This window comes from Echinops telfairi, unplaced genomic scaffold (assembly GCF_000313985.2).
Source record: "Echinops telfairi isolate 266 unplaced genomic scaffold, ASM31398v2 ScPeMD7_7467;HRSCAF=8505_1, whole genome shotgun sequence".
Classification (NCBI taxonomy): domain Eukaryota; kingdom Metazoa; phylum Chordata; class Mammalia; order Afrosoricida; family Tenrecidae; genus Echinops; species Echinops telfairi.
The window spans coordinates 43,806,704-43,818,853 of NW_022111368.1; the positions used below are offsets into that span (position 1 = coordinate 43,806,704).

Genomic DNA, 12,150 nt, shown 5'->3' on the forward strand with positions numbered 1-12,150 from the left:
ATTGGCACTTGGAACGTAAAGTATTAATGTAGGAAAATTGGCAATTGTCAAAAATGAAAATGGAATGCATAAGATCAATATCCTAGACATTAGTGAGCTGAAATGGCTGGTACTGACTATTTTGATTCGGACAATCACAGGGTTTAATTTGCTGGGGATATCCTACTACCCCGGGGCCTCTTTTTTTTTTTTTCCCCCAGGGCCTCTTGAACTGCGGTTTAACCGACATTCCGAAGGCAGAAAGTTACACAACTTTCAGTTAGGGATTACTCGCATTGCACGGGCCGTCGCACGAGGCTCGTCGCCCAAGATTTGCTCGCTCGGCCGCGGCGAATTGTGGGGCAGATAGTTCAGGCCAGTGCGAAGCTTCCGAGCTCAGAAGCTAGAGAACTACATTTCCCAGCAAGACCCGCGCAGCCACGGGCGCGGGTTGCGTGCGTAAGCGACCCAACTTCCGGGCGAGCTGTGGGTGGGGCCGCAGCGGAGTCTTGAGTGCGGCGGCAGGATGCAGCGCCCCGGCCCCTTCAGCACCCTCTACGGGCGGGTCCTGGCCCCGCTCCCCGGGCGGGCCGGAGGCGCGGCCTCGGGTGGAGGCGGCAACAGTTGGGCGTCTCTGGGATCCCACGTGCAGCCGCCCCGGCGCTCGCAGTCCGAGTCCGGTGGAGGCACCGACGGCACCAGCACTCGTAGCGGCATTGTCGCCCCCGTTTTCCCGATCTTCTCCACGATGTCCAAGGCTGAGGAGGCCAAGAGACTCGCGGGCCGCGCGGCCGTGGAAAACCACGTGAAGGTGAGCAGCTCGGGGCGTGGGGCGCCAGCCGTGGCGTGATGGGCTCCAGTGGGTCGTCGGGCACCGTCGGGGCGCGCCTACTTTCTGGCAGGCTCGAGAGCCTGAAGGCCTTTTAGCTGTGCATTGGTAGAGGGCTAGCCCTGTAGAAATTGAGTTGCTTGGTGGGTCGGTAGTAGAAGGGAGTCTGGTGGTTCGTGGTATTTGGGGTGGGGACACAAGAGGATTGTCGCGTGGCAGCCTGATCCGTAAATGGAAAATGGTCGAATTTTGGAGTTGTGAAGAGATCGGGTCGGTCTGCTTTTTTCACTGCCCCGGGGAAGCCGGCGGCGAGCTCGTTTGCAAAATTCTTTTGAAATTTCACTCCGTAGAGATTCTTCGGGTGCTTTGCGTCCGCCCGAGTGTCCGCGGGAAAGATAAAGATGGGTGGACCCTTTGGGTGTGGAGGGTGCTGTTGTTACTTGGTGAGGCTGTGACCACTTGTTTATTAAGCCGTGGGTGTGGTGCCATCACACCAGACCACACCAAACCAGCTGCCGTGAAGAGGGTTCCTATTCACGGTGACCCTACAAAACAGTACAATTGCCCCGTAGGATTTCCAAGGCTGTAACTCTTTACGGAAGTTTAATAATAATTTACCGTTGCCCATTTGATTGGCAGCAGAGCACTTGTAACCGGAGTGGATTTACTGTCATTAATCAAAGTTAATTATCTTAATTATTGCACCTCGACAGAGGCCAAATGGAGTATCTCAGTCCCGTAGTGGGGTTTCTTTGGCTTCGCTGGTTTTTCGTCTTCCTCTTGTACTTCCTTGAAAGTTGTATCAGATTCCTTTTCTCCTCTGATCATAGTTCTTTACGTTTGTTAATGATTTACTTTAGAGTTATTTTATATAAGAGATATTGAACGTTGTGATTAGATGCTTGGGGCTGGTTTGATAGCCTTAGTGCCATTTGTTGATGGGATGGCCCAGAATCCAAACTGGCCATCCAAACTGAAGGTATCTATCCCTCTTCAGACCTTCTCAAAAGAGCCCTACTGAGTGCTTACATTTGGGCTGCTAATCTCAAGGTCAGTTGTTCTAAACTACCAGCCTGAGGGTGAACTGTTGAAGCTTTCCACTCCTGTAGAAAGCCTCCCACAGGGGCAATCCTACCCTGTGCTATGTATTGGGACTGCCTAGATGGCAGTGAGTTTCAGTTTTGAGTGCTTCTCAACTCTTACTGTCACCCATTTCTGGAATAGTGTGATTCAGAGCTAGCTAGTGATTTGTTGCTCTGGCTGTGGTCAGCAAACTATGGCTTCATTTAAAAATTTTTAAAGGATATTGTAATGGTGATTTCCTTTGTTTGTAAAAATATATTTATGACTCTCGAGTAATTTTTAAATAGTGTGGGACAGGATTGGCTCTTCCGTCTCCAAAGTTTGCCGTCCCTGCCCTGTGGGAACCCACAAACCGAGAAACCCCACTGCCATCAGATTGGTTCCATCGCGTAGTGATTCTTTAGGTAGGGCAAACTTTTGAGACAGAAGAGTCATTCTTGTCCCTCACAACAATACAAAAAGTATTCAAGAGCCACAAATACATTTATACAAACAGGTGAAATTACCGATATCTTTTACTTCAGAGCCACATGTATGGACCGAAAGCACCTATGACTCGAGAGCCGCCGGCTCTGGAGGGTTTCCAAGACCTTAACTGCTTCATTTTCCTCCCGTGGAGCCGCTGCTGTGTACTGCACACAACCTTGTGGTGTGTAGTCCAGCGCTTTTCCCACAGTCCTGTCAGCGCTCCAAGGGAACTCAACCCAAGCCAGACTCACTGCCACCAGTGAATTCTGACTCACAGCCACCCCGGAGGACCGAATAGAACTGCCTCTGTGGGTGCTTGAGACCGGAACTGTGCAGGAGTGGAGAACCTCATCCTTCCCCATGGGAACTAACACAGAGATAAGTAGTGTAAGACTTGTGCACTGTTTGTGCCTCAGTGCTGCTGCTGTAAAGTGGATAAAGTGAATCCCTAGTCAGATACATGAGATCTGCGGGAATAGCAAAGCGTCCCCTCTAAAGTTGTGCAGTAACCTCTTTACATTGCTGTTTGGTGTCATATGCAGATCTTTGCCTCGTAGTTACGTATTGTGTTCAACTGAAAGAAACTGCACATCCTTGCCTCAGGCTCTAAACCAGTGGTTCCCAACCTTCCTAAGGCTGCCACCCTTTAATACAGTTCGTCATGTTGTGGTGACCCCCCCCCCCCACCATAAAATTATTTTTGTTGCTACTTCATTACTGTAATTTTACTACTGTTATGAATTGGGCGACCCCTGTGAAAGGGTTGTTCGACTCCAAAGGGATCGCAGTCCACAGGTTGAGAACTGTTGCTCTAAACACTGGAAGGTTCCCATGACAGTCTGTGAAGTTACGGGGCTACGCTGGGAAGATCTGTAGTAGCCTTTGGGGGCCCCTCACTTCGCCACAGCAGTACCCATTTTCCTTGGCAGACTTTCCCTGAGTTGCCAATGCTGCTTGGCTTTTGTATTTTCTGCTCTTTAATGTTGATTTATTAATTTCGCTAATTTGTCAGGTATTTATTAGCTCTCCACTAAATGTCAAACAATGCTGGAGGACCAGAAATGTGGCTTTTACAGGGAGAGGTCCTGTGTAATTTGCAGTCAGGATAGCTAATTCAAGTCCACACATTTATTGGACACAGTCATGTGCCTAATGGTTGAAGCTTAGCTGCTCCCTCCAGGGGTTATCCTTGGCACCATCTGAGACCATGTTTTTTTAATGGTACTTGTGTTTTGAAGTTGTTTAATCACGGTCTAAGATTTATTGAGGTCGGTTATGTTGATTACGTTTCTGGAATGTTTTCAGAGCTGCCCCTTCCCTTCCTCCAGCTGTTATGGATGGAATCATGTCCCTGACCCCCACTTCCCCCCAATACAACAACAGCAACTCTAACTCACTGCCATCTAGTTGATTCTGGTTCAGTGTGACGCTGTAGGACAGCGTAAACGGCCCTTTGGATTCCCAAGGCTGTGGCTCATTATGGGAGTAGAAAGCCTCCCCTGCTCCGGTGGAGCACTATTGAGTGTCTAGTGCTTTCCAGCTGCTGACATTCCCTGTGCCCTTGTGCAGGAATACTAACCTGTGTGCCTTTGGGTGTGGTCATCCAGATGGTCATCCAGATATGTTAATAACCTCAGCAGTGTTTTGAATCCCATGACTTTTGAGATGTAAAAAGAGTAGATTAGACATAGAGATAAATAAGAACGTGGGGGGGGGAATAAATGGTTTGTAGGGCTCACCAAGAAACCTGAGAGATTCTAGGACTGGAGAAGCTGAGACAACAATTTTCTCCCAGAGTTCACAGAGAGAGCCTTCTTCTCCAAGATCTGGTGCCTGACTTCATACAAAGTCCAGTCTTCTGAGCTTTGAGAAAATAAATTACTTTATTACAGACACCACTTGTATTTCTTACAGCAGCACCAGCCAACTGTCCATTAACCAGAGAATTACAGTTGTCCTTATCTTGTCCCCTCTGCTGACTTTCTGAGTGATGCCCTCCCAAGTGGAGTGTTATCTTCTGAAGCTGGGGCTTTGTCATCGGGGCCCTCTAGTAGCCCCGAATGCTAGCTTTCATGTAACAACTGGGGCATCTGTGGACAAGACAACTTGTGCCACAGCCTTACTCCCTTCCATGTCTCCCAGCATGCACCAGAGAGAGCACGGGGATAGCTGACCGGCAGATAGTGTCTGTGTTAATGTCACCATCATCAGCCTAGAAGGCCCATTCTTGTCCTCTGTCTCTGTTAAGATAGAATATGGCCGTCAGGGCTTGGGTCAAAGGCCAGCTCCTTTTGTTTTATTTTCCTCATAGCCTCTGAAGAGAAGGAAGATGTAGCTTCCCAAAGTTCATGCACAAATTCCATTATCTTTAAATTTGAATCTTGCAGGAATTTGTTGAAGGCCCTTTTTATTCCTCTTAAAATTTAGTCTTTTGTGCTTGTCTTTCCTAGCCCTCTAATGCAGGGCTGTCAAACTGGTGGGCCTCGGGCTCCATGTGGCCCCGAGGTAATTTTTTGTGGCCCACGATGCTCTGAAATAAAAAGAAAATAGAAAAAATTGTTATGAAGAAAATAGCCCTTAGCTTAAGCCTAAGCTTTTCTTCATAACAATTTTTCCTCTTTTCTTTTTATTTCAGAGTATTGAGGGCCACAAAAATTACCTCCGGTCCTCATGCGGCAGAGGGTGGCCAGTTTGACACGGCTGCTCTGATGGGTGAGCTCTTGGAGGCCAGTTACCTTATCTTCATTGAATATTGGCTACAGTTGGGCTTGCTTTATACATGCTGTTGAATAGTCATGGGGCGTGGGGGTCATGGTGTAATTGGTGGCCTTTGGCATAGAATTTCTAGGGTGTAGGATTTTTCGTCCCCTGGCCCATTGGTGTAAAATGTGTGACCGCGTCCACGTTTGGGTGGATGGGCCTTTGGAGGGTTCTCTGCTCAATCTTCTGTGTAGCCAACCAGGACTCAAATCTGCCTGTATAGCTTGCCAGGATCACTCACCATTGAGGGTCTTGCTTTTCTGATGGTCTGTGGCCTCACCCTTTTTCCCTTTTGGAGCTTGGGTACGGAGCAGTGTTAAAGGAACTTTGTAACACTTGCCCCCTAGCAGGGTAGAGGCAAAATGGCTGATAGGCAGAGGACCAGAGAGAGTCTCGCCTGCAGGTAGAGCTGAGGAGTTGTGCTGTATCCCTCACACTTATAGTTCTAATTGCAATCTGCTAACTCTCCCATCAACCCCATACTGTTGAGTACTGTCTGTGAGTTAATATGCAGGCATTGTAACAGATTACTGACCCAGCAGAGAAGTAGAGTGCTGTGGGTGGGATAGCCGTGTAAGAATAGGGTAAAGGAAGTAGCCCTGTGGAGGCATGTCTGACCTGCCCCATAGGAATTGTCTAGGGCTGGCTGCTGCTGCCGATCCTCCTTGTGAAGTCCAGAGGGTCAGACATGGCCTCTGTCATATTCATAATGACTCACCCATGGCATCTGGGTGTCTCCTGCCTGCTGGGATCCTGTTGGGGACTGGACATGGAAATGAGCACCCTGGCAGTTGAATTGCTGTGTAGCTGCTGGAGGTCCAGCTTCAGGGTAGGTGTGAAGGTGAGGTTACAGATGCTTTTCTCCCATCCAAGTACTAACCAGGCCCCCGACCGGCCCTACTTAGCTTCCCCTATTATGTGAGACCGGGTACATTCAGGGAAGTAGTTTGGATATTTTCTGTTACTTAAAGATTTTTATGTATTCAGAAAGTCAGCAGTTTTGAATGCTTTGTGTTAAGGTTTGCAGTGGTTACACTTTGGGCTGTGGACTGCAAGGTCAGCAGTGTGAAGCCACCAGCTGCCGTTCAAGAGAAAGCCAGGGCATTCTACTCCTATAAAGAGTTAGTCTGAGAAACCCACAGGGGCCGTTCCACCCGGTCCTAAAGGGTTGTAATGAGTTGTAGTCGACTCAGTGGCGTGAGTGTGGTTATTTTGGCTTCTGGGTAGATTGGAACACTTGCCTTTGGGATTTGCCTAGCCTTCCTGAGGACTTCACCATAGCTGGGATCCTGACCTCACCCAAGCTCTGCTGCTCCCTGACAGTTAATACCCTGACCTTCTCTTGTGTCTCTGGTTTAACTGACTTTAGCCTAGGCCATACCTTGTTTCTGATGTGCCTATCTATCTCTCCCAGCTTTCACCAGACAGCAGGATTGACAGCAAGGCTGGTATTGTGACACGCGTTCTATTCTTTATTCTGCTGCTCCCCCTCTATTGCAGGTTCTTCCTGTTGCAGCCGAAGGCCGTGCCTCATGTCCTAATGAAGCCTTAGTCCTCTTGGAAACGAGGTATCCCGGTATCAGCTGGACGGAGCCTGCTGTGCCTTGCTGTTTTGAGGGTGCTTTGGACCCTCCTCTTCTCTGCTGGCTTGAAGGTCCCTCCAGATGGTGGGCCTGTTGTCTTCTGCAGGCACTCTGTGGTTCTACCACTTTGGTGTCTGTAAGCTAGAGGTTAGCCTTGTGGAAAGGTCCTGGAGCCATAAACTCCAGTTTTCTGCTATTCCTGGGGCCTTTCTGATTCCTGCCAGGAATTGACCAAGAATATTTTCGCCTTTGTCTTCACGCATGTTTGTGAGGTGTGTGCTGTGCGCGGCTAAGCCAGTCGTGTCGTGTGCATGTGTAGGGAGTAAGTGGTGGCGGTAACAGTGCCGGGGTGAAGGGAGAAGGGCTCCGCTGATAAGGAATGACTCTGAGGTTCAGCCGTGTTTGGCTCCTGTAAAGTGAGCACCGTACTTACCTCTAACCGGTACTGGTGAATTGCTATCCAGAGAATAACTTTATCACTCCAGGAAATGATCCAAAGAGGGAGTAGTAAATGGTATTAATATGGTTTGCTTTTTTCCTTGGCAGGATAACCAAGTGCTGGGAATTGGAAGTGGTTCTACGATTGTCCACGCTGTGCAGCGAATAGGTATGTTCTGGTGTGACTACTGGCCACTGTGTGTGAGCTGATGGGGGCTGGGAGGTACAAGAGGAAGAGGAACTGGGGCACAGTTGGCATCTGCCCCTCGTGGCTCCAGTCCAGGGCTAGGAGAGGGGCTGCCTACTTGCCATGAGGTCTGTTAAGTTTATTTGCTCTTCTCTGCTGAGAGGGATTCACGAGCCTCTTCAGTCTCCTTTAGGGATTGCCATGGTTTTGTGGACTCAGCTCAGCCGAGGGGAGGAACTGACTGAAAGAGTGAGCGCTCAGCAGAATTCTAATCCTTGTGGGGTCATGCTAAGGTGACCTGGTGGTGTAGTACTGGGTTCTGAGTTGGGCTGCTAGCTTCACAGCACCAGCTGATCCATAGGAGAGCGATGAGGCTTGCTACTCGGTAACAAGGCCGTTCAATCCTGTCTTAAGTCAGTGACTCTGGGGGTCACCCCATCCTGGTTGGTGTGGTGCTTATGTTCTGTATGACCTTAGACCTCCTGGCAGGCCCTTTGAAGCCTGTGGGTTTCTCAGGCAATCCCAGGCAAACAGGCTTAGGTCAGAGTGGGTATTTGCCCTGTCAGTGACCCCAGGGTGGAGGTAAGGCTCCTATACAGTTGGTGGCTGGTTCTGGCAGGTGCTAGCTCAGTGCTTAGGAAAAGCTTAGGAAGTACCACCCTTGTGGCTGCTCAACAGGTTTGACTGCCCAGCTCTTGTTTGTAAGAAGAAAGCCTAGGCTCCCCTGAATGCTGATCTCACCTTTTAGATGCCAAGGGCAGGGCCTGGGAGGCAAAGTCCAGGAAGACTTTATTCTTAAGGAGGTGTTGCAATGATAGCGTGACAAGGCATTTTTACCCCTTAAGATGTTTGAATAAATCAAGCTTCTGAGGTCAAATCCAAAATGAATGGATGAATGGATGCCCTTCTAAACACTTTCTGGGGCACACAAATGATTATTTACTTATTTTGTTAAATGCGGAAGTTAAGTTCTAGTTATTCCGTAGAAAAGACACTAGAAGGTAGTAGTTGTTAAGGTAGTGGAACTAGGCAGCTTGGGCTCTTATGCAAGCTCTGTGCTTAGCACCTGCATAACCAACAGGTTAATTCACTTCCATGTGCCTCTCAGTTCCCTCATCTATTAAGTGGGGAGAATAGTCATCAGTCACTTTTTGAGTGCTTGGGATGAACAGTTCTTATGTACCAAGTTCCTAGCCAGTGCCCACTAATAGCAAGCACTTGGCTTTTCCTGTGGTGTGAGGGAAGTGTGGGCACCAGCCTTTTCTCCAGATGAGGGACAGGGAATGAAAGTCAGCCAGCAGTGGAAGATAAATTTTCTTCTTTTTTAAAATCATTTTATTAGGGGCTCTTACAGCTCATCACAATCCATATATCCATCCATTGTGTCAAGCACATTTGTACATATGTTGCTATCATCCTTTTCAAAACATTTTCTTTCTACTTGAGCCCTTAATATCAGCTCCTGATTTCCCCCACTCCCCTCCCTCATGAACCCTTGATAATTTATAAATTATTATTTTCATATCTTATTATTTTAAGATAATTATTTAAAATTGTTGCTTTTTTCATGCCTTACACTGACTGCTGTCTCCCTTCACCCACTTTTTTGTTGTCTGCCCCTCCACCCCTCGGAGAGGGGGTTATATGTAGATCATTATGATTGGTGCCCCTTTTCTTCCCCCACCTTCCTCTTACCCTCCTGGTATCACTACTCTCAGTATTGGTCCTGGGGGGTTTGGAAGAAGCACACCAGCTTGTGTTTATGAGGTGTCGATGGGATCAGGCATCAAAGACCCAGAACAAAAGATCATATCAATGTGAGTGAGGGGATGTGTGAGTAGAGACCCAAACCCCATGTGTAGACAATGGGACATCCCCTTACAGAAGGGTCACAAGGAAGAGACGACCCAGTCAGGGTGCAGTATAGCACTAATGAAACATGCATGACCTCAGTTTTACCTAACAGTTCCGGCTAGACCACAGCATGTACACTGGTACGGGAATCCAGGACAGATAAACTTTATTAACTACTGGATTTGAACAAGCCTTAAATGTGGTAAGAAAAATCAAGGGAGGAGGCGTATGTGAACTACTGAATGCAGACTGATGGTCTGTTTTATAAATTTTCACCTAATTCACATTAACAAGTTTTTTAAGAAAGAAAAAGTTAGGAGATTAAAAACAAACAAAAACAACCCACCAACTCTGCTTCCTTCCACAGCTGAGAGAGTGAGAGAAGAGAATCTGAACCTGGTGTGCATCCCCACTTCCTTCCAGGTAAGCCTGTCTGTCTGTCCTGGCCCTGCGGCAGCCTGAGGGTGTGGGTGTGGCTTTGGGTTGCATACCTTCCTGGTTCTAAGTGAAAGAGCCTGGAGTAGGAGAGAACCTTATAGTGTTGCTGCTTGGTCGTCCGGTTTTAGATTTCATTGACATCTTCACCCAGTGGGGTCTACTGTAAGACCGTGGGCCATGCTGAAGTTACCACAATTTCTACCTTCAAAGCGTGTTTTCCCCATTGAACCGACCAAACTCACTGCCACTGTCAATCCTGTCTTAGGGCGACCCTATAGGACAGGGCAGAGCGAGCCCTGTGGGTGTTCCAGACAGTAACTCTTCACAGGGGTTGACAACCTCACCTTTCTCCCACAGAGCGACTGGTGGTTTTGAACTGCTGATCTTCAGGTTAGCAGATTATTAGAGATGAGACAGTGGAGACAGAGAGGAATGACATGATCTGTCAGGAATGCACGTAGAGTAGTTTGAGTCCTTGTCTGATACGCTTTCATCCTAGAGGCTGGAGGGGAGGGGAGAGTGGTGGAGCCAGTTAAATGTAGGGAAAGTTGAGGACAGTCAAACTCCAGCAAGCTCACTGCCACTCCAACTCAGGGACCCTATAGGGTAGTCAAACTGTGGGCTTCTGTGGGAATAGAAAACCTTGTCTTTGTCCCAGAGTGACTGGCCCAGCGTGTAGCTGCTGTGCCATCAGGGCTCTGAGCAGACTTTGGGAGATGGAAAAGGAAGAGAGGTGCTCAGCGCTGAGAGAGCCCCTCCTCTCCTTCCTGAGGGGGGCCCTCCTGATTGGGAGTGGCTTGTCTAAAGTATTTCGTTGGAGTCTCAGGGTGGCGCCAGGAACTGAGCAGATTGGACTTGCAGATGGTTGATCCTCTTGGGACTTTGTGGACTTAGTTTTGGAAATTGGGCCAGGCCTTAAGAAACCCTGCCCTTGTTGGAGGCATGAGCAGCTGAGTGGGGCAGCCAACTCTGGTGAAGAGAGAAAGGTGGCAAGGAGCCCCCGTGTTGCTTCTAACCCAGGCCGTGGCCCAGCCTCAGACTAGGGTTTCTAGGGGCAGGGACTCCAGGGAAACAGGATAGGGAGCGAGCAGTGCCTGCTGACAGAGAGCCTCTTTGATGTGAAGTCTCTTGGGGACCTTGAGTGAGCTAGGTCAGCAACCAAGGGGCTGGAACTGATACTGTAGTTCCTGCTGTGAAGAGACACGAGGGTCAGAGTGGCTTGTGGTGGATTCTCTTGGTCTTTTGGATAGCGAAACACACAAAAATCCACTGCATCAAGTCAATTTTGACCCATGGCGACGCTGTAGGGCAGGGTAGACCTGCCCCTGTGGGTTTCTGAGGCCGGAAGTCTTTAGGGGGTAGAAAGTCATCTTTCAGGACGCCGCTGGTGGCTTCAAACTGCTGATTGTGCAGTTAGCCCAGTGCTGGGCCCACTCTGCCCCAGCGCTCCTTACTGGAGAGTGTGTACTGTCCAGTTTTTCCAAGTGAGCGCACCATCTAGTTATTTCTGAATAAAATTCTTATATTGTCTTTTAGTTTGAATCAGTGTTACACGTACATGTGGATTAAGGAATCCGGCAATTCAGATCTTTTTCCTTTTAAGCAGCTTTATTAGGACATAATTCAAATATCGTACAATTCATCAGTCATATCAAGAAGTTTAACACAATCATTACTGCAGTCAATTTTAGAACATTTCTTCTTTTTTCCTGTATTTTTTGCTATTAGCTCCCCATTTCGTCCTAACCTCCCCTACCATCCCCCCAAGGAACCATTACTCCATCTACTATCTCCAGAGTCACCCAGCCTGGATTTCATAGACCCCCAAACATAGACAAAGATAAAACTAAGAGTCAAAAAGCTAACAATAACAAAATAAAATGAGAAAATCCACACGGAAAGAAAATAGAAAATATTGAAAGCTACAACAACTTTAAAGCATGTCAAAAGAGACCAAATGATAAGGTGTTACATTTTAACCTAGTTATAGCATTCATAATCTACACTTTAAGTATCCCGCCCCCTACCATTTATTGCTCGTAAGAGGAACATACCTTTAGTTCCTTGGCTATTTCTTCCGTATCTCAGGACCCGCTAAAACACGCGGTCTGCTTTTTCAGCTTTTGCTGCTCCTTCTAGCCCCGCTTTCTGGGAGGCTGGACGGTGACCTCCTGGCTCACAGGACAGGCACCCATCGCCTCCAGACTTCCCAGTGTAGTTAAACTTGGGTTGGACCATTTCTCAGTGTTTTACAGAATTGTGATGTCAGACTTCAGCCAGACCAGCCACTCTTCTTTACCTGCCCATTGTTTTGTTCTTCCCTGAAGTTAACTGTTGTCTGTGTTTTCAAATGCTTGGTTGTCTTTGCTTCCTCGTTCAACCCCACACTTTTACTCGAACCTCCCAGACGCAGACAGTGGTGCTCTGCCCCATCACTCATCCTCACAAATTCTCCCTGCAGCCCAGAGATTGGCCGCTGCTGCCCTCAACTGTAAATCGTGTGTGTGTGTGTGTGTGTGTGTGTGTGTGTG

General features: G+C 48.2%; 1 protein-coding gene across 1 annotated transcript in view; it reads left to right on the forward strand.

Annotated features, from left to right (window-relative positions):
- Positions 1 to 505: 505 nt before the first annotated feature.
- Positions 506 to 12,150, forward strand: part of RPIA (ribose 5-phosphate isomerase A) — a 36,559-nt gene continuing 24,914 nt past the window's right edge. Inside the window, exons 1-3 of the mRNA XM_004708003.2 lie at positions 506 to 790; positions 7,249 to 7,309; positions 9,549 to 9,604. Of these exons, the coding sequence (XP_004708060.1) occupies positions 506 to 790; positions 7,249 to 7,309; positions 9,549 to 9,604 (402 nt within the window). The remainder of the gene's footprint in view (positions 791 to 7,248; positions 7,310 to 9,548; positions 9,605 to 12,150) is intronic.